Source organism: Betta splendens, chromosome 12, assembly GCF_900634795.4.
Source record: "Betta splendens chromosome 12, fBetSpl5.4, whole genome shotgun sequence".
Taxonomy (NCBI): Eukaryota; Metazoa; Chordata; class Actinopteri; order Anabantiformes; family Osphronemidae; genus Betta; species Betta splendens.
The window spans coordinates 3,049,584-3,077,043 of record NC_040892.2 but is presented as its reverse complement, the minus strand read 5'-3'; the positions used below and the strand labels follow the sequence as shown (position 1 = coordinate 3,077,043).

The 27,460-nt window shown below is 41.0% G+C and overlaps 1 protein-coding gene across 4 annotated transcripts; it reads left to right on the top strand.

Moving 5' to 3' along the window:
• On the top strand, nucleotides 1-26,549 carry sfswap (splicing factor SWAP). 4 transcript variants are annotated; one of them, XM_029168823.3, is made up of 20 exons: nucleotides 1-380; nucleotides 1,943-2,106; nucleotides 3,092-3,223; nucleotides 3,935-4,008; nucleotides 5,784-6,009; nucleotides 6,227-6,327; nucleotides 7,158-7,308; nucleotides 7,796-8,027; nucleotides 8,282-8,434; nucleotides 8,568-8,661; nucleotides 12,612-12,681; nucleotides 13,511-13,614; nucleotides 13,733-13,862; nucleotides 14,151-14,246; nucleotides 16,191-16,387; nucleotides 18,742-19,151; nucleotides 20,202-20,333; nucleotides 20,573-20,710; nucleotides 22,545-22,617; nucleotides 25,783-26,549. In XM_029168823.3, the coding sequence occupies exons 1-20, from the start codon at nucleotides 181-183 to the stop codon at nucleotides 25,846-25,848; spliced, it is 2,943 nt and encodes a 980-aa protein (XP_029024656.1). In that variant the 5' UTR covers nucleotides 1-180; the 3' UTR covers nucleotides 25,849-26,549. The 4 variants fall into 4 exon arrangements, with proteins under 4 accessions (XP_029024656.1, XP_029024655.1, XP_029024658.1 ...); XM_029168822.3 differs by having other exon boundaries at nucleotides 2-380; nucleotides 3,932-4,008; XM_029168825.3 differs by lacking the exon at nucleotides 14,151-14,246 and having other exon boundaries at nucleotides 2-380.
• Nucleotides 26,550-27,460: the final 911 nt, after the last annotated feature.

The window sequence follows — 27,460 nt, the reverse complement described above, 5'->3', positions numbered from 1 at the left end:
CATTTACTTGCTTTCCAACATGGCGATGGATGGCACGTAAATTTTAGTTTTGGAGAACAACATGACGGATTACTGTAACGTTTGACCATCTGAATGCAATTTGGCTCGCAGAAAAACATCGCCTTATCTGTATAAGTACATTAACTATCTGATTAATTTGTTAATACACGTAAGTGGGAGATGTATCGACGCGGAGCTGCGAAGAAAGACCACAACAACAAACCGGTGAAGAAGGACGTGAGTGACAGCGATAAATATGCGGACCTTTTGGTGTTTGGATACGCCTGCAAACTGTTCCGAGACGACGAAAAGGCTCTTTACCACGAACATGGAAAGCATCTTATACCATGGATGGGGGACAAGAGCATCATGATTGATAGGTCGGTTGAACAAACTTAGACTGAAACGTTATGCTAACCATCTCTCCTGTTCGTTAGCCTCTTTCACAATTCAAGGGACTGCTTGGAGAAGCTTCGTGCAGAAGCTTGAAAACACCAGTAACAGTCGACAAATGTTTCGTTTCTTGCTTGCTAACTTGTCTTTGGATGTCCTGTACTGACAAAAACAATGTATTTTAAGGTTTTGGAATAACATGCTAAGATGCAAAACATAATGAGGCTCCGGTGACATCAGCCGTGATGCTGAGCTCCTAATGCAGCGTTAAGACTCAGTTGCCAGTTAAAGGCGTCCCGCTTCATACTAATAGAGTGTAGCACAACAACGCTGGTGTGACAACGTTGAATAAAACATGAAAACGTGTTTCCTGTTGTGTTTAACTGCATTAGCTTGATTTACAACTTAGCATCTACAGTGTACATTATAGAGATAAACAATATGATGATACAGGTACACAAGACTACAAAGCTTAGCTTCTAGATGGGCTTTGCATCTTGGCATGTTGGGAGAATTTACTCTGGGAACTCTTACTTCATTCAGACAAGTGAAATTGCCATTCACTCTTTTTATCATTTTCTAATTGAGCGATGACTAAAATGCCGTGTGTACACAAATCTGACCTGGCTGGAGTTTTATTGTACTGTGCTGATATTCACAAGGCCAGAGCAAATTCTAACAAGATTGAACTTGCTGCAGTTAAGGTGATTCAGCATTCAGTCGATGTGGAAGTTAAACTCTGTTTCACCTAATTAACAAAAGATTTGAATTATAGGCGTTTTCAGCCTTTCAACAAAATAGTCCCGCAGGCAGTGGAGCTGAGGATGATTGCTATCCCATTAAAACAGATGTAATAAATTACTATTACCATAAAATAGACCATTAATCTTCTTGAATCACCTTGATCTTCAGTGACCCAACTTGTGTTTCATTTGTACAGCCTTTATATGTGTGTCTTTATCACATAGTACAGTTTTTTCCCCAGCAAGGTAGGCAAAGGGGTCCTGCCAAACCCCGAATGCCACAGCACACCATTTCTTTGTCTTCATGAAGAAACTGCAACTGAGAGATGGCGTAGAGGGACAAACCCTGGAAAATATCGTCCATTTGGGTTCTTACGGATAGGTATTTATGTGCTCGGGTTTGTGTGAATGTAATTTTCTTTGCAGATGTAGAAGTAATGATGTTACAGGGGGGAATTGAGCCCTGTAAGGTAAGAGGCGAGTTGCTTTGTTTGTTTTTCTTTTTATTTATTTGTTCAATTTAGGGTCTAGAAAGGGATTAGAAGCACAGAGCTTGCTAGGTATCTTAAGCCGTGTCTGCAATTAAGCCCAAGGAATTAATTAGAATTACTGTGTTATCAGTATTTTGAGTTTTTTTTTTATTTCTAGTATTTTACAAGTAACTTCCTCATGACAGGTTTACAGAGTAGATCATTTTCATGTTGTATGTTTTGGGTTTTATTCCGTCCCATGGTTAGTTAGATCTATTTTATGTTCCAAAACTACTGTCAACTTCCTTCTCTCTAATTCTTTTTATTATCCAACAGATATGATGGGCGAGGTCACTTACATGACCTTTCAGAATATGATAGTGGGTCATGGAACACGTCCTACCAGCTGACAGAGGAAGAGGCCAGGATTGAAGCACTGTGCGATGAGGAGAGATATCTGGCTCTGCACACTGACCTGCTGGAAGAAGAGGCTAGACAAGGTGGGTAGTACATATTTGTATCATTGCTACAGCATACGTATAATCTGGCCTTTGTCATAACATAACATAATATAATTGCAATAGGCAACATTAAAATCTTGAAATTATCATGAATTTGTGCTATAAATGAATAGTTTCTAAAACGAGCTATGTGCACCTGAACTGTGTGCCGTATAGCCCCTTCATGCCAAAGTCTGCACATAAAGCCAGTTATTGCTGTGCATCAAACTCGCATATACCATGGCCATTAACCTTTAACCATTTACCATTAACCAGGTCAGATGATAAGTCTTGGTGTGGCATCACTTTCTATCGTTGTCCTTTTTAGGTTTCAGCTGCTTTAAAAAGGGCTGACTTTGACTTTGTATTCAATAGCTGCCATTTCTATGGTAATGACTTTCATCTCATCTGGCATATATGAATTTCGGTCATTTTACATTATAATGTAACAGTCTGTTGTGTTGACAAATCACCTGTATAAAAGACAGACATAATGATTGTAATTGAATTAATAAGTCAGGGGTTTAAGTGAAATATGGAGTCTTTTGCCCAAATTGACAAAGCAGGGGAAGCCAACAAATTTTGTGCATCACACACTTACTGCAGAAGGTTCCTCCCCCAGGCTGGTTTGCCCTTGGATTTGGAGGCTTGACCCCATTCACTCAGACTATTACCCATCTGTCTATTGAAGGGACAGCAGCAAAACATTAGATGTATTGATAGTGTAAGTAGGAGTTTGCCCTTGCTTCTTTAATAAAGATACAGTTTGCCATGCATTTAATTTTAGTATCTCAAGGCCACAAACCATGTATGTTTTTGTTGTAGTATATAGTATAATACTATATACTGTTCACTTTCCTCTGTCTACTAAAACAGCTGTTGGAGGTTTTAGCCTTCATGAAATAAATTAGAACACTTCATCATCAAAACGATTCCTGAAATATAAAACTAAGTTATTTCCATTGTCTGTTTTTGCTTTCTGCAGAGGAGGAATACAAACGTCTGAGTGAGGCTCTGGCTGATGAAGGTACCTACAATGCCGTGGCCTTCAAATACAGTGCTGACTACTATGACCCCTCTCAACCCACTGAGGAGGAAGATGCTAACAAGGAAGCAGGTGAGAATTCAGTCAGACAAATGCTTAAATGTGCAGAATATTCAGTTCTTTGTTTTGTATGGTAAATGTTTTTGCATATTTTCCCACTATGTGTATGAACAGCAGAGTTTTAAATGGTAGAACTAAAGACTGAGAAGGATTAAAACTTGTAGAAAACAAAACCAAAAAGTAATAATATATTATTATTATTAATACTATTTGATAAATGACATGTTTCTAGAGTAGGGGTACTGACATTATCGCATGATTATGAATAATTCTGTTATCTGCTGTTGCCATTAGAGCCAGAAAGGTTCACCCAACACTTAAACTGACAATTTGTGCAGATTTTACTTGAATTTCTGGTGAAGTTTTTTCTTTTTCCTCTTCTGTTGGAGAGGCTTCTCACATTTATGGGAATAAAAACTAAGGCTTACCCACAACAATGCAAAGTGTGGCCTCAAATAGAGTTCTAAGTGTAACAGATATGGAGAAACAAATTCACAATTTAAATGAAATAATTATCACTGTTATTAACTCCTGAGTGAAAGCCAAATGGGCCAGGGGGCTAATTGTAGTGTAATTTCTCGTCTTTTCTGCGTCAAAATATGTCGGAACCTCTGTCAAACCCAACAGTAATTGTTAACTATGCATTTTACAATGCGTCCATTTGTAGAAAATACGTCAAAGCAATGTTTTTAATTTGTCCTAATACCTTTTCACACATAGCAGAAGCAGAGCCCGAGGAGAACGAAGAACCATTTGTTGCACCCCCGGGGCTGGCTATTCCTCCTGATGTAGAACTGGTGAGCATTTTCCATGCAGCTGGTTTACTGATACTATATTTTGCTCATATGTGTACACATACTGTAGCATGTGTATGAGAGTGACTTGACACAATAAAAGTAACACTTCTATTTGTTTGGGTACAGCATTAGTTGGATACTGCTATTGTTTTATTCTGTCTGGTGTTGTTGCCTCGGGGCAAGACCCTCTACAGCCTTCTTCAGCAGACATTTCCCTTTGCATGAGAAGATATTTCAGCTTGAGTTTTCGTTTGGTACATATTCAATATCTACCATGCTGAGTATAAATCAGGAAAAACACCCCAGTGAAGGCATGCAGAGCACAGCATAGCTGCAGCACATGATAGTCATAACATATTAGTGTGTCCTTCCTGTAGAGTTCCTTTATCTGAATACATTTATTTAAGCATATTTTATTTTTCATTATTGCTTTATCTTACGGTTATACTTTTATGTGTGTTTGTATTTTATTCTGTAGTTGTAGCATAAGAGATGTAGGGAGAGAAGGGTATTTCTTGGTCTTAGGCCAGACTATTGCAAGGTTGTTGTGATTCATCTCAGACTCTGTTTAATTACTAATAATCAAACATAGGGTGCCCTGTTGCAAATTAGGTTTACTGGCAAAATATACCAAGTTTCAGCTGCTTTTTTGCTCTGCTAAGTACTTACTGTAAGAATATTGTGAAGAGGTTGAATAATTTAAGACTGCACTATTAGTATCAATGGGAGTTGCACTTTTTTGAATTTGGAGGAACCCGTTATTGCCACTATATTTAATATACAAGAGAGTCTGAGCGCTGTTTACAATTTATTGTTAATATAGTTTCATTAATGTGGTTATTGTCATGACATTTTCCTAGATACGTAATCATGGTTACAGCAGAATAAACAATATGTAATAATAGGAGGATGATATGCAACAAAGGTCTCAGTCAGACTGTCAGAGTTAGTTGTCAAGATGGCGCTTCCTTCCTCTGCTTACGTAAAAAGTCAAATGGTTGTTAATTATGTGTTGTACACACTGAATGCTTTAGGACTGTCTCAAATGATTTTCCTGAGCACTTTGACATGGAACTCTGTTGCAGAGTTGTGGAGAAGGATTCTCTTGTGTATTTTATGTCAACATAAAGTAATTGTTACACACTCCCTTTTCCACTAATAGCTAAGATCTTAAATTGGAGTGGGAAGGGTCCTTATAGTTTAGGAAGTCCTTGGCAGCTTAGAACACTAATGATTTGTTGGAGTGGACACTGGCATCTCCTTGGCCAGCATCTTGAAAGGTAGTATTTATTATAACTTTATCTTCTTGAGATATGCGTGTTCTTTTGGGGATCGCTGCACTTCACTGCACTTTTCTGTACTCTCTAGGTAATGACAGTGATTAATCATTGAAAGCACACAAGGGGAACAATAATGAATGAATAATGGACCATTTCTTGTTCCACTGATTTCCACCCCATGTGTATTTTCACAATTAATGTCATCACAATGAACATGAAGCACACTTGGCATGAAAATGCTTCAAAGACGAAATGGCTTGTGTCTTTAGTATAAAAGTGCTATTCGTACGCTGTGTATTGCATCTTAATGTAATGTGCAGCAGCCAAGTTCACACGGTCTTTGGTATTGATCCACGGATTTCACTGCTGTGGCTTCTGCGGGAAGTGTGCTACATGAAATATTTCTGTATTTTGCACATTTAAGCTTCCTAGTTAGAAATGCAGAAAATAAGAATTGGTAAGACTTTAAAACACTTTTTTTTTCTCTTCTTCTAGCCAGCAACCATCAAGACCCATAACATAATTGAGAGGACAGCCAACTTTGTGTGTCAGCAAGGGGCGCAGTTTGAGATAGTGCTAAAAGCTAAGCAGTCAGGAAACTCCCAGTTTGACTTCCTCCGCTTTGACCATTACCTGAACCCCTATTACAAGCACATCCTTCGGGCTATGAAAGAAGGGCGATACAACCTCGTCTCCACCACCAAGCAGGAGCAGTCACAGGGTGAGCTGCAAAAATCCATCACTGAATCCATAACCTCTGTGGCTCTGTTCTGACATAGATACGAACATGTGTATACCGTATCCTAGGAGACTCGTGTACTTTCTAAATAATGTATTCATATCATTCTTGTAAATGAGCAGAACAGAATTTGCATTAATCATGTTGTTGTGCAATGAAACACATGTTCATTACTTTCCACGTTTGCTCCATGTTTTAGAGTCCCAGTCTGATGATTCAGATGATGATGGGGATGGCAATTACCTTCATCCCAGCCTGTTTGCACCTAAGAAGTGCTCTCGTCTAGAGGAGCTAGTCAAGGTAATAATAATGTGTTGTAAGCCACTGAGTGTGAACCTTTACCTATAACTACTACTTTCTACTGAATTGTAGTTCATCTTTAAGCAGTATGTGTGTTTTGCACAGTTTCTGTAGCATTTCAACCTAACATAATGACTAGAAATCTAAATTATTAGAAAAATGACAGGAGCTTTTAGTTTAGACTCACTGAAAGGAGTCGGAGGAAATCTCGTTCCTAACATGCTCTTCATTGTAATGCTGTGCATGACCTGGCAGGTGACCACTGCATGCAGCGTAAATTATATTTACATAAATATTGGCACTGTGTGTTTGTTACTGCCTGCTGTAATAACTACATTCTCTTTCCCACTCCCCCTGCTCTTTATTTCTTTTCTCCCAGCTCTTTCTACGACAGCCATTAGTTTTTGACTGAGCATTTAGAATGGAGGCATGTCTTTTTAAAGGAAACATAATGAGCTCCTTTAAGTAGAAACCTGTCTGACAGTTGCCCATTAAGAGGGATTTCCTTTCTAAATCAGCCACTCTGATTTCCTTGAAATTGACATTTAATGTTTTGTGGTTTTGTTATTTAATTCTGTAAGTCTCTTTTAAAGCACAAATAATAGATAATTACAGTAAGAGCAATGCTTAAATATTACAGTCAAATATTTGCTAATGATTTCTTAATTCTTGAGCTAAAATAGCTTTGACTGTTTGCTGTATGCAGTTTAGTCATATTTAAATCAACTCTACAATATGCACACAGCCACATGCAATGATCTTTACTTAAGCAAAATTACCATAATGGTGTGAAAAACTGCTTTTACTTAACTGGCCTTTTTCTTTTGCAGCCTCTCAAAGTAATGGACCCAGACCATCCTCTTGCAGCACTCGTCAGAAAAGCCCATCAGGAAAGAAATGGGACTGCTGCTGTTACGACCAAACCAGAGGAAGTGGCGGACACAGCTGCACCCAGTGCTCCCACACAGTACAGTGCTGACCGTGAGTAGAGCTTCTTTGTTGGCTTTGTTGCCTCTTGGTTGTTTTTATTTTTTTCTCCTTTTGGCCTGGTCACAAAAAGCAGTACACCATTGTGCAAACTTCAAGACTTTTTACACAGATGTTGCCCTGGGGTTACTTATTTAGTTGTTATTTCTTTCTATTCATTTTTTTTATTCTCAAAGCATGCATTATTACCTGACTTCCACAAAAGAGAGTATTTGGCCTGAACCAGCTCAAGAGTTTACACTCCAGGATCTCTGGGTCAGGGCAGCCATTAATACTGTAGATGCATGTCCTTGGTGGCTACAAATGTTCTGCATCAACAAGGAAGTTAGGTATTAAAATGCAACACATATTTTAGTAAAAATATGATGCTGTAATATCTTAATGGGAAAAATACAAACATTTTTTCTGTAAGAAAGAGTCAAAGATCTTTGAATTCTATTCCATGTAGTGATGTTCATTTCTTCCTCTTTTTTGTTTACAGCTATTTATTATCGCTACTATATGCTTCCTGATGGAACGTTCTGCTTGGCCCCACCTCCCCCAGGCATTGACGCCACCGCTTACTATAACAATATGCCCTCGGCTGTAATGGCTGCTCCTACTTCTTCCTCTAATGTGGGGACTACACCCACCCCTTCAGAAATGCCACCGCCAGCTACAGCGCCTTCTCAGATCACTAGCTCAGCTGCTTCAGCCAGCGCACCAGAAACCAGGTGGGTCCTTCCCTGTATTGTTGTCTGTAAAAGAAACGGTGACATTCAATGTGTCACTCTGTGTAGATAGATAGATTTTTGTGTTTTGCATTTCAAAATAAAACATATAAAACAAAATGAATCTTGAATAATTGAACTATGCAGTGGCAATTTCTACTAAAAATGATCTATGTAAATAAAACTGACATGCATTAAAATGCATACCTTACATCAGTGTTCTGAGCTTAATACCTTTTACTTTCTCCTGAATATAGTCCCAAAGTCGAAGTCCAAGTTTCTGCACCAGCACCACCAGCCATCATTCCTCCGCCACCTGATATCCAGCCGGTCATTGACAAGCTCGCTGAGTATGTTGCTCGAAATGGCCTCAAGTTTGAAGCCAGTGTTCGTGCCAAAAATGATCCACGGTAAGTGTTCTTCTCAGTGATAAATCTGTTGCTCTTGTCAGCCCCTTTTGATTCTGAACTTTTATCAGTAACTTCAGACTCTTCATCACAATGTGACTTATCTCATGCTTTATGTTCTTTCTGTCTGCTGTAGGTTTGAGTTTTTGCAGTCTTGGAATCAATACAACACCTATTATGAGTTTAAGAAGAATTACTTCATGCATAAGGAAGGAAAGGCATTTCCAGAGGTATGTATTTAATGTGCACGTATTGATAGTTCATTGCTCTTCCTCCAGACATTACACCATAATTGGTGCTTAAAAAAAAAGAATAGCCGCAAAACCCCTGTCATACAATGCAGACACTATGTTTTTCCTTGTTTGTGAGTCAATGATCTGTTTTCTTACCTTAAGCTATTTAAATTGTTATTGTGTGATTAGTTTATTCCTCACAGCAGTTAGGTTGCATTTTCCAAAGACACCAATTTGCTATGGGGAGTGGGTAATTGTAAGGGAAACTTTGATTACTGCAAATAGGTGTATTTGTCTGTCCTTTTACTGGGCTGCAGAGCTGTCTCACTTTCCTCCTTCCAGCCTTGAGCACACAGTGAAACGGTTCAAATTGTTTCTGGTAGTTTTCTTAATTTTAGGATTTTATCCAATTGACTTCTAATATATTGGCAAATATCATACGACTGGGTAACTGCAATGGCTAAATTGAGTAGTTGACTGTCCATTTGCAGAATTTGTTTGACTTTGAGTTTCTATGGCTCATCTCTGTCACTGTCTGCACACCCACTTCAGTGTAGAAAGCTGGTTGTGAGGTATCAGGACTTTAATGAGGCAGTCCACCCAATTAACAGCAGCCCCAACATATATTAGCAGTAGTTTCAGTTCCTCTCCATTGCTCTATGGTGTATTGGTTAGTTACCATTAGAGGTTCTTGCATAAGACCTAATATTCCCTTGCAAAGCTATGCAGCTAGTAATACAGGAAGGGGATTTGATATTAAAATAAAAACCTACTTTGGAAAATACAACCTTGACATGTCAAGCTCTTTCAGCCTTTTAGCTATAGTTTTATAGCTACCCCCCCATGTCTGATGTTGGATTTGCATTCCTTCGGTCTGAATAGGGAGTGGGGACAATTACTAAAACCTGCTCTAATGTACATAACCATCGTTTTGAGAGAGGTTTTTTTATAGTTCTCCTAAAACTTCTCATTGAATTTATGAATGAAGATGCATCATTACGTTTCCCATAGTGCAGAAAATGAAAGCAGTTATGAACTTGACTCCTTCAAAGCCCATGCTGTATTTATGTCAAGGTCCCTTTAGGACATGATCTCATAACACCACTAAAGATGAATGGACTATGCAGATGGCAGCATATTCATCAGGGGTCTGAGTTGCTTCAAGGTTTTAGAGTTGCATTCAGCTTGTAGGACTTACTAAATAACAAGGTCATTGTTTGAATACTGATACTGGTTTCTGATTGAGTTATACAGTGTTTTATGATAAATAATATTAATAATGAGAGAAACTATCCAACATGGTTTATATGAATAGCCTGAAGGCAGGTTTACATTAGACTTTCAGATTGTTAAGTGTATGCACATCTTTGAGTTTATATCTTTCCCTGTCTCACTATGATTTAATTTTTTAGTACTCACTATGAGTCCATTTTGTTTGCCATTGTGTATATGAGGCTAAGATGACAACTGCTTCCTGTCTCTATTAGTTGAAGCTTTATAAGACAGTGGCGAATAGAAACAAGCTCATAATTATCATGAGGCAAGCCTGGATTGAGCTGGAAAGGGGCTTTATGATGTCATGAGACCAAGGTTTACCTTTTTGTGCAGCAAACTAGATTCTATGCTTCCAATAAAGCAAGAACAACACGTCTCCACTGTGAAGCACAGTACATGGAGCCACACAACAGCAGCTATATGAAGACAGAATCCACGGGGGAAACCTGATGCAGTCTGCAAGGGGAATGTGACTAGGGAGGAGATTCGTAAAATGGTAGAAGTTTGGTCAGTTGAGTCTGCTTTGTTTCTGAATGAGAAAGGAAATTGGAGAAGTGATGGAAAAGTTTGAAGGGAGTAATTTGTCTTCTAAGAATCAAATCCATTACCTTGTCAGAGAGCAGAGTAGTGTGGCCCATTATGACACAACTCCGGCTGCTCCAACAAGCAGCTGCTCAGCTTTTCTATCAGGAAACCTGCCTTGTGATCAAGATTTGTGTTGAGCGTAATGGGATGCAGATATGAGCGATTCTAGTCTATGCCAGTACTTATGGTTTCATAGTTAACCAAAAAAAGAAAGGGGAACGAAATCACTCAAAGCAGATTGCAGCAGGGTGCTGTTGTTTGTCAGTAAATCTCAAGGCTCACACTTGCCTGGCGCTGCACTTGTGGAGTCGCTAAATACAATTTTTTTTCCATAAAGAAGAAGTGTTTTGCTTATAATCCAAGGCACTGAAAGACTTGTCATCTTCTGTTTGCAGTGCTCTGCTGATAAGATATTAGAAAGTCATTGATTTATGTAGCTGGGTTTCATGTGATGCCAATTTTTTTAGTGTGTGTATCAAATGCCAGTTAACAATTAGAAGTATGCTTTGGCATGTAATAGAAAGCTGTGTGCTGAGTCCAGCAAAAGGTTTGGCAAGAACTTGTCTGTTATGACTATATAACTTCATTTATTTAGGCGGGATTAATGGGAGGTGATGAGATGATATCGATATGGTACCAAGGGCATTTTCCATATTATCATTGGGCAGAGGTTAAACTCAGGACTATGTGAAAATGTTCAAAATTCCCAGGTTTTTTTCTACTGATGACTCATAGAATGAGAGGAGAAATAACATCTTTTTTATTTCACTTTATTTATTATTTTTAAGCGTTTTTGGAGGCAAAGTCTCCGGGGTCTCTGTAAAGTGCTTTGACTGTTGAAAGCAATGGTTCAATTACAGCAAAATAGAAGTAAGCTGCATTTGATGCATTCTTCAAAGATGGTAAAATGAACCTCACGAGGTTGTTTTTTTCCCTCTGTGGTCTTGGCTTCATCACAACTTTTCACTCCTATTCCATCAGCAGGTTATATTTGGGATAGTGGCTGGGAGCGCTTGGTCCACAGGTATTACTACAAAGAGCTTTTTGGTTAAGTCAAGCGTGATGTTGGAGCTTTGTGTAGAAACATTGTTGATGTGGAAAACAACAGAACATTCAGAGACCTGAAGGATCAGAAGCTCTATAAGCAACCAGTTACCAATGGGACAAGCTACTGTAGCCTCCTACAGGTTAGATTGATTAGATTTAAATAATTCAATATATTCACATAATAACAAACTCTTTATTAGGCGTTGCAGAGTTGAGTTTAAGCATATATGTGCTATTGCTTGACCAAGGCATGTGCTTTTGGATTCAAAGTACTTTTACATAACTCACTTAAGGGTTTTTTCCTAGTAGTGAATCAAATTAGATTTAATTATGGATTAAAATGTTCAGGTAAATGTCATTAAACACACTAAATCAGTTTTATTTCCTGCAGCAAAGCACATGTTCGTCACCTTTAAAAATGAAAAAGGTCACATTGTACTAGATTCTTAGAAAAATTAGCCACTGATTAAACACCCAGGTAATTTGTTTAAAATGAATGGTCTTAAATTACTGACTTTGTACTGCTCATTATTTAATGTCGTTCCATCACACAAATCAAAACGTGTGCCAGTCCAAGCGTAAAATGCCGTTTTTCTTGTTTCTTGTTTCTTGACCTTCTTGTTTGATCCGTATCTCCACACGCTGCTGACATAGAGATCTGAAATGATTAAAAAGTATCCATTAGCCAGGATGCTTTGTTCTTAGGTTCTCCGCGTAAACATTTACTGTTGCACAGCAGGAAGCTGCCTTTGGAGTTTAAACCTTATCTGTGTATGAACCCTGCACCGTACATGGATAATTACTATAATTATATAAAACAGCTGCAGGGGTGAGTTAACTTTATATGTATTAAAGATCACACCTCACAGATAAATAGTGGATTGTGGATCGTTATGTAGAAATACTATTAATCTTGTATTGTTGTCTTACTGGTTATGCATAATTTTAATACACTGTAAAACTTGTAGTTGAACATTGCACCATCATCAATGGGTTCCAAGTTTAAAGTGTGTCTGTAATCATCATTTTCTTTTGTTCAGAGTGGAGCAGATGATGACGAAGGTCAGCTTGCTTCAGACAGCTCAGTCCAGGAATACAATCTGAGTAAAGGTGAGCCAGTAACACAAGCAAAAGCAAACAGGACTGTGCCATTTACAGTCCTCCTTTCATATTTTATCCCTTCAGTAAATGAGATGCAAAGCCTTTGGGCAAACACGTTTTTTTAATGTGAATATGAACGCACATATTTACTTGAGTGTGTGTATGTGTCATATGTTCACCGCTGCCTGTGAGTCTAATGGTATTTACGCAATTTCATTTGGTGATATCAGGCTTGAAATTTCTAGGCAGAGATGAAAGCGCCTGCTTACCACAGTGCTGGCGGGATCCATGAACATGCACATGCAAATTAAGGCGTGGATTCACACAGACTATTGGGTGACAACATGTCACTGAGGAGACCGGGGAAAACGAATGTCTTCTTGGAGTAGTGCTCAAGTAAATTAGTCAGCCTTCTATGATCAAGATCAAGGTCTGATGTTATTTTCATGTGGAATGAGGCGCCGTCTGGGATGGACGCGTTTCTAAACAGACATTCATTGTTGGCTCATCTAAACCGTTTCTTTGTAGCCAACAGTCTGTGTGTCTGACTGTTACTCTTCCTTGTTTGTATTCTGCCTCCTGCCCAGCTTGTCCTAATCTGTTTATTTTCTAATCTTTGTTTCCCTCTTATATTTGCTTCAGTTTCCTTTTTTAAGTTTCTTCTTATTTTTCATCTTTCCCCCTAAATTGTTTTTCTTTTCGCTTTTTCATTCTGGTCTATTCCTCGAATCGATTGCAGACCACAATGTTGTTGTTTGTGTCTTACGAACATGCAGAGAATCATTCTTGGTCTCTGAATCACAATTTGACATTCTGATGATTCTCTGTTCTATTACAGCTTCGTTTGCCCCCATCTGCTTTGCGATCAAGGCAAAGGAAAATGACATGCTGCCACTGGAAAAGAACAGAGTTCGACTGGACGATGACTCAGACGAGGACAAGGTCTAGTTCACCTTTGTCTGTTCAGTTTACAAGGGCTTACAATAATTTCATATGGAAATAAAATTGATCAGTGTCTATATTAAATCATGAGATGCATTACCTTACATGTGTGATGCAGTTACTGGAGGAGGTGGAGCTGGAAGCTGTGATGAGCAGTGCTGAGATGCTTAACAAAGAGCCTCTTCCAGTCAGTGCACCAGAAGAGAAGAGATCCGCTCTCACGTTGGAGGAGTTGGAGGCAAAACAAGGTAACAGAACTCGAGAGCTGGTTAGGAAAACGAAAAGCTGTAAAATAATGTGTAGTCTAAAGCAAAGCAGATAGAAATGTATTGCACAGAAATTAGTGGTGTGTAAACATCAATACATTATGTAGAATATATGGCTCATATTTGGGAACTGAACAGCTTTTGATGTCTATTTTTCCCTTATGTTGATGGCTTTAATATAGGTTTGCTAAATGCATTAGTGAGCAAATAAATACAGGTGCGTATGGGACATCTGTGTCACACCTACTCACATGCTGTTATTTTCTAAAGGGTTTGAGATTGGAGGGAATACAAAGGAGCAGGAGAGGAGACGAATAAATCCCCTGAGTCTGAATTATAAATTCTCTGAACAGTGTGTACCCTGCGGTAAGAGACAAGCCGTGTAGTACAGTAAATGACAGTCATATATCTCTACAGCCTAATGGAGATGCATTCTCTCTATTTTAGTCTCTCTTTTTTGTTCAGTGTGGATATAGGATATTACACATCCGCTCTGTTCAGTCTTGCATGAACTACAGTAATGCATCAATGTAGTTGAAAAGGTATAATGTAGTTGAAATGTAACAAATGTAGTATGCAAACCATTACTTGTTAGCAAAAGGATTCTACTCCCAACATGTCGTATTTAATATAGAGCTAATTCAGCGGATGAGGTTATTTCTTGGTTCAAGACCTTTTGTTCAGAGCCACAATTTAAACAAACGATATAGCTATAGCTGGCTGTGAAAATGCCACTTGCCTCAAGCCTGGTTCACATTTCATTTTCAAGTTGAGTCACTTCTCTGAAACATTCATATTTTCCTACAGATCACTGGTTATTTGTTTCGAAGGTAATAGACTTCTTACTGTGAATGATTGTGTTTGAAGTTGATTCGATCTGCAATCGCACACTCTTAACTTCAGAAACCTGGACAGCTCCGCCCTCCTCCGCCCGCCCCTGTTAGCGATCACAAAGCAGCTGAAATACAAACGATATTCCAGAAAGGCTTTCTCACATCTCACAGCTATCACATGCCACTGTAATTAGGATTACACTTCTTCTTTATGGAAAAATTATAGTCTACACACAATATAGGGGTAAAATAAACACAATAATTCCATTACTCTCTGACTGACAGCACATTGTACACAAAGATGATGTAAGGGTAACAATGTCCAAAGGTAACTGTAATAATTATGTACAATTATGTATAAATGTTTATATATGCAGTAATTTGAGGCTGCTATTCAGAAGCATGTGACTGAGGTGCTGGTTGTCTGTAGTCAAAACAGTGCAAACACAGTGCAAGACCAGAAAGACAGCTGCAAAATAGAGTCTAAAAGATGGACAGATGGACAGTGAAAGACAAATGTGCTACTTCTCTGCATCGAGGGGGCTGACAGGCCCCGTTTAGGTTCAGTGGAAAAGCCTCTGAGTTTAATTCCCTCTCTCCCAGCTGACAGACGGCTGGTGAAAGAGGCTGGAAAAGCCTAATAAATAGCTGACTGAATTGGCTTTGCTGTGTGGCAAAGTGGCTGTCACTCAGCAGACCTAACTTGATCAGCCGGAGAATCAGCAGCAGACAGCAGAAAGCTAATCTGTATTGATGGGCTCGAAAACAGCTGCACACACCAAATGCAGTTTCCTGTGATAAGTACATGAATAGTTTGGGCTCCAAACAGGACGCGTTAGCACAGGTATAAAAAGCTTAGTAGAAATCTCCTATACTTATCATTGACCCAAATATAATCTCTTCCATCCATCATCACCTGTTTTCATCCCTGTACTTTCTTCCCCCGCTGTCATGTTTGTCTCCTCCACCCACTCTTCCTCTTGTTCCTTTTTTTGTTAGCTTCTGTAAACCTTGAATTACCTGAAGTTATGTAACATCACAGGCGCCGCCGTGCTTTATTACGTCCAGCTGGAATTTTGTCAATCTGCAGCTGTTGGAAACCCAATCCCCGTCTTTGTTAGATACGAGTCGACAGCATCATTTTCCTTTTTGTCTCTCGTCCTGTTTTTTCTTTTACATTCACTCCTTTCTCTCCGTTGCCTCCATCTGTGCCTTTCTCCCTTGTCTCATGTCAATTTTTAGCTTTCCCCACACTGTTTACTAGTAGCCAGGGAAAATTCTGGTTGAGTGAAAACCAAAGCACAATCACACCGTCTCCTTTTCTCTGTCATTTCAGCCCGTTTCTCCTCCCTCACTGTCATTCGACAGCAGCATGTCTAGCTGCAGTAAACACAAAAAGGGGCTATAAGAACAATTTTATTCATCGTCATCCAACCACCTCTCTCCTCTTTGCACCCTCTTATCTCCTCGCCCTTAGCCAAGCAGAAACTGGAGGATCGTCTCGCTGCTGCAGCCAGGGAGAAGCTGGCCCAGGCATCTAAGGAATCCAAGGAGAAACTGCTACAGGCGGAGAGGAAGAGGAAGGCAGCGCTTTTCCTACAGACCCTCCGTAGCCCCTTAGCTGGGGAGCCTGAGGCCAAGAGGGTGGAGCTAGACTCATCTGCATCGCTTGAGGTAGGCGCTTATCGTTATTAGTGTGTGCCTGTATATTTTAGCTAGTAAACAGAATTGCCACTGACAATATGACAAAACCACAAGTTATTAATAATTAAATCACAAGAAAGGGGAGGTTCCACAGAAACATTAGGCCCCGAATCAGTTCTCTGTCTGAATGTTTACTTAACGTTTAAATACATAATGCAGCGTGTTGGTAAGTTAAAACCTGACAAGCTTAGCTGAATATGTCCTTGCTGTTTGATGGGAAAGTCAGTCAGCATTAACGATACAGTTCTTTCACATCCTAGACAGGCCTTTTATTTTCATCAGTTTTCGCACAGAATATGCTGTTGAAAGGCAAATTTTAAATTATTATCCACACCTTCACACGAATAAATAAAAGTGGGTTGTGGATATTTGATGTGTAGATTTTTTCTTCCACTTGATGGATGTTGCTTGTCAGCGCCCTGTGTGAGCCCCACTGATGCATAGTAAACTGGCCTATTGCCTGTCTGGCCAGGTGGCAGTGGGCAGGCTGCTGTCACTATTGCACCAGCTCTGTTACTCTTCTCCAGATGTTGTGAGCCTATGTCTCCTGGAGGAATGGATCCAAGCTCCCCAGAATAAACGGATGTGGTGATCTGATAGTTTAATGTGTTCAAAGATGAAACTGGTTTGTGTTAAGGCTGCAGGTGAAACTAAAAAGCACAGCCGACTTATAATACAGGGATTTGCATATTGTTTTTTTTTTTAGTTTTGGCCAACAGGGGTGTTTGCTACATGTGCATTCAGATATGACAGGTGAGTACGTTGTATAATACTCTGGAGGGGAGCTGTGGCACTGCTGAGAAAGGCAACAACTGGAGACTTCTCTAGTACTCGGTTCTTTTAGATCTTTACTCTGCCTATTTTATAGCTTATAAAAAACCTCTGTTCATATTTTTCACACCTTGCTCGCTTGTACAGAGTCTTTATTCTGAGTTTGTCTGTAGCCTTGTTCCAGTTACTGCCTAGTTTTGCACCTTCAGCTGGTCGGGGTATTCCTTCCCCCCTCCTCTCTCCTCACTTCCATCCTCTGGGACTATAACTTTTTATTTTCACTGCTTCCATGTCTTTCTAGAGCAGGAGAGTATATATTTTTAGGCCTGGTGTTAGAAAAACCTGATTTTATACCAAACTATCATTTCATTGCTTTTTATATAATGCACACAGAAAGGTTTATTAAATACGCTCTTCCAGTCTGTACTTCTGCTTGTTTCTAGATATGTTCTCTCTCATGCAGTGAGGAGACCCCCCCCCCCCCACACACACACACACACACACACCCCGCTGTTGTATTTCTTCACTATTTACCTCCTTTTTTCCTCGTCTTTCATCATCGTCCTTTTTGTCTGCATTTTGCTGTGTTCCTGTCTCTTCTAAGATGTAGAGGCAGTAAACAGCTTTTGCTGCTCCTGTTGTTGTAGCGTTGAACTAGAGGAATTAAAATGATTTTTATGTACATAAATTTTCTTTTAAGGCGTCCATGTTTATTCCTCTTACACAACTTTTGATGCTTGTCTTTATGCACATGCCCTTTTGGCACCATAAATGCATACATATGTAACAAGGGTGGTCCCAGGAGCAATCTAAGCCCTAACCCTGGAAGAGGAAATCTGACCTTGGAGGATTTAGTGTCATGTTTATTTCATTGATGGACTGAAATGATTTTTTTTCTCTGTGAATGCTGCAGCAGACTGATCTAATATTAGCAGACGGACGCACATTTGGGTCATGAAAGGCACTTTGCAGTTGACACTTCGTAACTTAGTGCGGAGCCAGAGGGCTGAACTGTGTTGTGCAAGCAGCACCATCTTTTAATCAGCTGAGTAAGGAGAGAATATGAGTAATAATTTCCCAAGAGGCCGAGGGACTTTGCCTAAACCATTCAGCTGCAGTCCCTCGACGCTTTGTAGTGCACACATTGTATATAAGATCTCCTGACTTTTATTTCTGCTGCTTCTATAATTGTACTTACATCTTCAGTAACAGAATAAAGATAAATTGTGTTTTCCATGCTGAAAGTGGCTTTGTCCAGCTTATGCATAATAAAGGACTAATTGATAGAGTGCTGCTGATGTGCTCCTAGTTATAGTAGGTTCTGTATTATCGGTCTGGTAGAATGGCTCATGTTCTTGGTCACATTCCTGACACCACTGCTAATCTTTTTTTATAGTGTAATAGTGCTTCCAGTTCTTTAACTTCACGGTTTTCATTAACTAAATATTTTTCATCGTATATTAAAAAAAGGGAAAAAAAAGAGGTTAGCTTCCATGTTTCTCCCATAATAAGACATCCAGTGATATATTTGCTTTCTGTCTACTTTAATTTAGATGCAGGAGGCTCTTTGTGCCTTGTCTGGCCTTCCACCCTCTCAAGTGTCCATGGCACAATCGGCAAATCAGACGGAATACAGGTCCACCACGGAGAACCATGGAACGCACCGCAGCAAAGAGGCCCCATCTTCCTCGTCCTCCTATTCTACTTCAAGAGGAGCAGAGAGAGACAGGGACAGGGAGAGAGACCGTAACAGAAACAGAGAGAGAGACCGAGAACGAGAACGCGACAGAGACAGAGACAGAGGGAGGGACAGGGATAGAGAGCGAGACAGAGACAAAGACAGAAACAAAGGGAGGGACAAAGACAAAAAGAAGAAAAAACACAGGAGGAGGTCACGATCGAGGTCAAGGTCAAAGAACAGACACTCCCTTCCCAGTGCCTACAGGAGAGGCCGCAGGTCCCGGTAAGACAAGCACATACATCCTTATAACCTGTCTAAAGACGAAGTATCTTGGGTTGCTGAGTTCAAATGAGTCTTGATACTAAATGATTTTGTGACGTTAGAGTCTTAAACATCGGCTAACGATGTTTGTCTACCACATAATCATCTAAAGTGCTCTTTGTTTGCTAATATTTTATTGTGTGCTACAATTGATTAGCGTAACAATAGGCCAATGTATGGATTAAATAAAAAAAAAAAAAGAGAGGAAGAAATCAAATTTGTTTGCAGACAATTTGCCTGCATGTAAAAGCTGCTGTCAAAGGTATGAGACATGTTATTTGACAGGTTAAGAACATAATGATTTATTGCTCGGTTTGATTTTCCATCTCTGTCAACCCAGCATGCCTAACATATGAAAACAAGTACACAAATAGAAGACAATAACCTTTATCCTTGAAAGAGGAAACCGTAATATGCATGAAAACACATTTGAAGACCAAAGGGAAGCAGAGGTTGAGAGTTGAGAGGCAGCGATCAAAGGTAGAGATCGGCTGCTTTGTTTGTGCCATTTATCTGTCAGGCTAAAGTGAGGCTTTGTTTTGCCACGCCACCGTAGGCTGACATTAACTCTGCTGGCCTTCCGTTTCTGCCTTTGTTTTTGGAAAAGGGCTGTAATTATGTTTTTTGACGGTGAATGCTTGAGGTTTTTAATACACATGCATGCTCTGCATACGAGCGGTGGAGGAAAATGATTTGTAGTTCTGCTCTTCATGGAGTTAAATCACTGTTATAAACCATAAATAATTAGTCTGAGTAGTTTTGGTTGTTGAACCATAAATTGTGTGACATTAAATTTTCAGAATGGTCCTAAAGGAATCGTTAATAATGTTGTTAAATCTTCAAATTTGAAGTTATTGCTTGCTTTATTGCTTGCATTTGCTCATTATCTGTTATTGTCCCACTGCTTTGTTTGAATCCTCTTCTGTTTTTATCATTCCCATCTTTTGAGCTTTGCCTTCTGGGACTTACCTGCTTCTCCTCCTCTCCTTGTTGTTTCACCCGTTGGTCCAGATCTCGTTCACACTCTCCAGGGCGCAGAGACAGGAGAGGACCCTCTGCAGAGAGGAAGCGCGAGGAGAGGGAACGGGAGCGATATCATCCCAGCAGCAGCTCCAACGCGCCCAGGGGCCATTCCAGATCCAGGTAAACCCAGCAGCAGGAGGGGAGATCCTACATACATGTGTGTTTGATCCTTAAAATATTTATTATGCATGTGCTGGTAGGTGAACAGCACTGCTCAAATGTTTAAGGGATCATTCACATTGCCCTGGGGTAGATTTAGCTTGAATATGTGTAAGAACGACGCTTAATCCTAAAATGAGTAGCTGCAATGGACAGATTTAACTTGAGTGGGATACTCAAGGTTTCTTTTTGTCTACCAGGTCCCCTGCTGAGAAAAGAAAGAGTTCCAAGTCTTCTGGACAGACGCAAGCTGCAGTTTCCTCCCTCTCACCATATTCCTCACCTGGCAGAGTTTGGTCCCAGCCACTTAGCCCTGCCTCTAGCATGGGCAACTCAAGGTAATCCTTTACACGCCCGTCCTTGGAGAGGGCAAAATATTTGTATTACTTTCTAAAGTGTGACTAAAAGCCTCATTGCTGAAGGAAGAACAGAAAGCTGTGGATGATTCATACACGTTTCTTCTGGATCTCTGTTGTTTTAACCGGTAGTCTGACGTATCCAGGCGTGTGAAGCATCTAATTCTCATGAAACAAAGATAATCACCTTATATACAGCAGCATCATAGCGCTAAGTGCTTTAGCGGGTGGCTGTCATAGCAACCTCTCAAAACTCTGCTGATTCATGCTGTCAGAGGCCAAACTGAACATCAGTTAATTTCCTGTCTTTGAAGGATTTTGACAAACAACTCCTGTGTGTTTGTGACGTGTTTCTGATGCTATTTTGGTCAAATCCTAAAAATTAACTCTTTCCTGAACCTGTCAACAAAGACAGACTCCACCGTCATACTTTGCTTTACACCAAGAGTCTGTTTCCATGTAATGTGCCATCATATGTTATAGCAAACAAGTGTAATACTGTAGAAACTTGAGGCATTAAATTTAAAGAGCCGGTGATGCGGTGGCTCAGAGCCAGCATCGTTCAGCTTCAGGCTCTTTCCAAAGGCTTTCATGGCTACACACACAATCTCTTTGGACGTCTTGGGGGATGTGGAGCTGTTGTTTAGCATATTTCCAGCTAATAAACAATTAAAGTTGCCCAAATTATTTGTTAGATGCTGTAGGGCTACATGGACATTAAAATGAAATCACAGGCAAAGTGATAAAACGTGCCTCCATTTTCCAGTGGCCAAAGCAGGACAAGCTATTAAATCAACACATTCTATCTTTATGTCAACAACAAAATCACTGTCAAGTGCAGAAACAAGTAGACAACCTGAATTACTGAAGCAGAAAAAAATGATCCTACTTATCCAATCCTGTAACTGTACTAGTACTTCTACAGGAAACCAGCATACCGGCTCCTTTACGTGCAGCACTGATTCCTGGGGTATTTCATAAAATAGTTTTTATCATAAAGAGTTTTTATTTCATAAAAGCATTGTTTTTGACCAACAACACTCAACCCCAGCGAGCTGCACAGCACGACGACGCCTCTCGTTGTAGGTGAAAGTGCTTTTTTTAATTGTTTGAAAGAATGTTGTGTGCCGTAATCGCTCTGTCCTTTCAGAGAGGGGCAATTACTAAGAGTGGCATCAGCCCAGTCGTTCCCGGAGAAGATTGGCGTGTGTCTTTTTTCTTTTTAAATCAGAAGTTCACATCACTAAGAGTGAATAGACAGAGTTGCTCTGTCTCAGTGCGGCGTTGACTCCTCGGTGTCCAGAAGGCGTGATCGGCCCTCGTTGCGTATGTGAAGCCATGTGGTCCCCAGGACCAGCATGCACAGACACATCCACAGTGGCCTGAAGCCTGAAAACTGTAACGTCAGCAGCCTCCGCATCTGCTCCGCGCTTCCTTGTCATCTGTTGTGTTCAATCTGCTTGACGCACATGGTTTTCTTCTATTTTAGAAATCTCTTGATGAATTATAAAATGCTCAACCTAGAGCGATTTAGAGCTTTGGACAGAGTCTTGGCTCTTGGTGTTTGCCTGGTTATAAACTTTTCTGTATGTTATGTTGTGTACATGACGGTATTTTTTTGTTTACAGGTCACATTTCTCCCTCGTGTCTCCATTTCCACGCTTCTCTCCGCAGCCTTGCTTCTCTCTCTCTGTCCAGCTTTGAGCATTTCAGAAGACATCATGAATATTACATATCCTCCCCCTGTTAACATGATTGGTTTTGTGCCTCTCTCCCCCACTCTCCCTTTGTTTTCCTCGCTCTTTCCTCTCTGCAGGGGCGGTTCTCAGGAGAAAGACAATGCAGTGTCCTCTTCTATAGTGTCCTCTGTGCAGTCCAAAATAACTCAGGTATACTTTTTAGCTTTTATCCCAAATATATCCTCTGCTGAACTTTACAGTGTTTGCAATAAAAGTACTGAGTGTTCTGTATTTACACAATACACAATCGGTCTCCAAGGGAGAAAATACTTGAAACCAAATCTATACATATTCAGCTTCTATCTATAGTTTATTTCTGACGCATATGTAGAGTTTTTATTATAACTTGCTTGAACCTTGAAAACCACATTTTGGATGCCGCAGTTCTGACTGTGTTTGTTTTGTTTACTCCTTGGAGGTGCATGTTATGTCAGTAATGTATTAGCCGTGCACCGCTATTACACGCAAACAGAGGTTTGCAGGCTGACGGCTGCAGCAGCTCATCCTGCTTGGAATTGTGCTTCCACCCCCCGCGCTCCTTCTGGGAGCGACGCCAGGAATTTTAGATGAGAGATGCTAAGTATTTGTTTGAAGCCAGTTGGGCAGCAGGCAGAAGCCAAGGCCTCGGCCAACTTGCCCCCGACCAAAACCCGATCTTGGGATGTGGGATTTCACCTCACTGCTAAGAGAGGACGCGGAGCTAATGCGCCGCATTGAAACCATTTGTCTTCAAGCTGTTGTAAATTCAGACATTGCGCGGACATCGTGTGGGTTAAGTTTGCCATGTTATTCAGCCTAAACCTAAAATGTATTTGAAAGTAAACATATCCTCTCAGAAACCAGATCTTATATCTGATGATGGATCCAAGTTCTGACATGAGGTGGAACGTTGTGTTCCTCACTCAGGTGTTAGAGCTCCATAGACGTGCTCTCATTACTTGAAATGTAACACACACACACACACACACACACACACACACACACACACACACACACCTTTTGCCAATAATATGCGCCCCACAGTACAGCTTCTTGCTCCAGCGTGTTTTTGCAGCATCCTGTTATCACACTGCAATTCACATTCAGCTCAAATCTGCGGCACGATTGGTGCCGTAAAAAGCTGTAAACTAAAATAATAGAGGAAAGAAACAAAACAGCGCAAGGATCAGAAGCATACATAAAGTGTTTTGTCTCTTTATTGGAGTCGGGTGCCACTGCTCCCTCGCCTGTAGTTAAATCAGCAGACCTGACAGCTGCAAACGCATGAAGAAACATCCCTCAGAACAAGTTTCAGAATCAATCACCTTGATTTGCGACAGATGAAAGACTGTCTCAGAGCTGACTCGTGTCTCACATTATATGTTTAGCTGCCTTTTCCGCCTAAATCAGGATCAACACCCTTCAATTAAAGTAGGAGCAACTATATCTACACTTCTGTATGCAGTGCATGAAGTGATGCAATGTTTGGATGACTTGAGTCTCACGCAACCAGTGTGCAACTGAACGTCGAGCTGAGGGAGGAGGGAAGTGTAGCGTCGCTAATATCTGATCGGACGCTGATCAAATGTAACATGTATGAGCAGCATATGTCTCTGAGCAGCGAGTGCGCGAGAGAGAGAGAGACTCCAGCTAATGGAGGTCAATGGACTGTGAAGCTGGACTCCGGCTGCTGAGTTTCCACATCTCACGTGACTTCTTCCCATCACCTCGCACTAACGGAAGCCTTCTCTTAACATAGAAACACAAGCCCGCTCCTCAAATCATAATGTTTGCTGCTGTTGCAACATGCTCAGATTCACAGGCACTAACTACTTATACCCCGTCTGTGATGTTTTACAAACACATGTTGAATAATTCAGCTCATCCTCATCTGCCTAATGGCCTCTTCTTCCCTGAGGGTGCCTGGTTGCTAGTCGACTCGCCCCGTCTCTCGTATTGTTCCTCTTTGCCTTTGTTCCTCTGTCTCGTGTCCCCTCGCTGTCTCGGCTGCGTGTTTGTTGCCGTTTACTCCGTTTAGTAGATGCTTTGTGCACTTTCAGACCGCATATGCATCTTGTGCGATTGCAACACTCGCCGGGTTAATTGGACCTGCTTCAGTATTGTCTCGCTTAACTTCAGGTTGATTTAGCAGCGGGTGGAAGTTGAGGCATGATAAAAAAACGGTGCATCTGTTCAGGCTGCAAATGCAAAATTTCACAGTGTTTCTTCCTGAGACAACTGTAGTCCATGCTGTCCAAGTCCAGACTGAGGAAGGCTGCAGAAAGATCAGAAGTATAATTATAGACAAGCCCATTGAAGGTAAAGATGATGGGACCGTCTGCAAGCTGCTGGGAACGACGTCTAAGATCTGTTGGACTTGAGCCTTAGCTTCAGTGGAACCTCAGCCCACATCTCTATTTGTCACCGACTAAACACTTTTACCACAGGCTCAGTTATTCGGCTCTGCCTTTGATTTAATAAACTAATAATGACACTTTAAATGGCGGAGCCTCTGAATAACCCATTGGTGTGATACATTCATTGCGCTTCCGGTTGTAGCTGTGTTTTAGTGGCTTTCCACTCAGCTGATGATTCGAGGCGTGCGTTTACGCGGCGTCTGCGTTCGCGCAGCAGCGGATACAAGCGGGTTTGGAGTGGAAGCCTTCGTGGTTTGATGCGGCCGCTCCTCCCTCTGTGATCACAGCTCCCTTTGTCCACATGTATGAGTCAGTCCTGGGATGTAAATGAAGACTTTGTGTTTAGCGGTGGACGTTTGAGAGAAGCTTCTACCTGACGCCTCAGTCTGTCAGACTCCACATTTACTGCTGCCTGCTGAAACTGCCGACTAATGCTTCTTATCCGGTCTTGAAGCGGCTTTCACTCGCTGAATGTTTGACCCTCTTCTACGGGTACATCTGTCGTTTTTGTCTGGTTTGATGATCTCCAATTATCTTCTGGGTTTGGTAAAAGCTGGAGCTTCAGCAGATTTTGGCAAGAGCAACAAGAGAAGCTTAACATCTCGACACAGAACAGAACTTCTCGCTGGAGAGTGGATTTCCAGTGGGAGCTCTTGCTATTGGAGCTTTGACCCTGCTGGGAGTAGTTTGTACTAATAATAACAAGGAGGCTTCTTAATTTTGAGCTCAAATACTTTGGGATTAAAAGACTAGTTGAGTAAATCTATTCTATAGTTTGTTCGAGGACATCTTTTTAAGCTTTTTAAGCATTTCTCACTCAGTTCCAGTTAAATATATTAGCAATGTTTAATATTTGACACGACACCCATAGTTACCCAATGCGTTTGTACCCATGTGTCTGTCCCTGCTCTGTTTTCAGGATCTGATGGCCAAAGTGCGAGCCATGCTAGCCACATCCAAAACCTTCCAACCTCCCACTTCCTGAAGGCGCCGCCACCGTGCGCTGGCGTCGGCCGAGCAGCAGGCGGCGTTCGCCCACGTCCTGGAGACTCTTCTGTCCTGGATCTGTCGGTGGCGACTCGTCGAGTTTTCCCTTGATTTATCATTTCATCCTTACGTGTCATTCGCTTCAACAGATTCAGCCGGGTTGCTTTATGTCCTGGGCAGCGTTGTGCGAATGAAGTTAAAGGAGCTCATTAAGCTGAAGTATAGTTTTTTTTTATTACGCCTGATTTGGGGAAGTGTTGATCAGCTGGAGATCACATCAGACAACAGATTTCTGTGCAGGGGGACTCAGAAGAGGAAATAGTTCTCTTGTTATTTTTCACTCTCGTTTCTCCCACACGTCGACTGGTTTTGTTTTCGTAGCACTACCAGGCGCTGCTGGAGGTCTGCATTCTCGCCTTCTGTGAAGGGTTGTGTTTTAATAATTGCATTTCTCTTCCACTCTCATCTACTGCCCCGCGCTGCTGTTTCCCCTATTTCCTCCCCCCACGAGTCTTTTTCTCTCCAGCGCCTCACCCGTCTCCCCGAGAGGCAGTTTTAATTTTGACTGTGCGTCAGCTGTAGTTGGTGGCCTTTTATTTCTGTTCATGATTTGTACTGAATCTAAATACTACTGTACTAAATCTAAAGGAGAACTACTTTCTAATCCAAACTGTCAATAAAGTTACATTTATAATGTAATTTTGTCCTCAATACCTAGAACAGCAGTTAAGTTAGATTTGACCTTAAGGTTTTTCTTTTGGGCTGAACTTCGATGGAACAAATTGAGCGCGCTGCCCTTCAACTTTGACCTTCAGTGATAAAACCTCTGAGCGTCTGTTTCCGTCGCTGCTGTTGTTGAGACGCCACGTGTGCAGTTAATCAGGGAACAGAAATAGTAGATTCCTGCTCAGTGACCTTTTACGCAGCGGACAAAAGGATCAGATGTGAGTGAACGATAACCCTTCAGGCCGATGTAATCAATAAAATGTGAGAGTCAGTGCTGACAACCAATGAAAAGACGCTGAACGGGTGACGTCCTCTGTCCCTTTTAGTTTCCCATTAAAGCTCTGCTCCAACAATCGGAACATACTGAACATTAGTCTAGTGGACTCTAAAATGTGATTTCTATTAAGCCTGACCTTTCTCCTTCGCCAGTCTGAGCTAAGTGGATGTTATTGTGGTCATGACGACACAGCTCCTTTCTCTTTTCTCAACCAGACCTGTGTCATGTCACACTGTTGTCAAAACCGTAACATAATTATAACTTAATAGCAGTAATGGCAGACTGCTGAAGACTGTAGTAACATGTGAGCTGGATGTAGAGTCCCTGACTACCTGATCACCCATTCCCCGACTACAGGCTCCGGCCCAGACGAGCTCGTCGCTCTCCAGCCTCTAACAGGAGTCTCTTCTTAAATCCTGTAAAGAGCTTTGGACCTGCTCCCCTTTTAGAGAAGTCTCACCAGCGACTATTCAAAGAAAAGTCAATGTGCTCCCGGCCTCGGCGTCTTTCATACATCATCAACAGCTGTTCTGCTGACCTGACCTGAAAGCTGTGCTCCACGGAGGATAATTCCATCCCCCTCTCATGATAGAAGGAGCCTTCGCCG

Coding starts and splice junctions, on each gene's coding strand:
- sfswap (XM_029168822.3), top strand. CDS start 181: ATGTATCGACGCGGAGCTGCGAAGAAAGACCACAACAACAAACCGGTG. Junction 8,435..8,567: donor CGTGCCAAAAATGATCCACG/GTAAGTGTTCTT, acceptor TGTCTGCTGTAG/GTTTGAGTTTTTGCAGTCTT. Junction 14,247..16,190: donor TGAACAGTGTGTACCCTGCG/GTAAGAGACAAG, acceptor CCTCGCCCTTAG/CCAAGCAGAAACTGGAGGAT.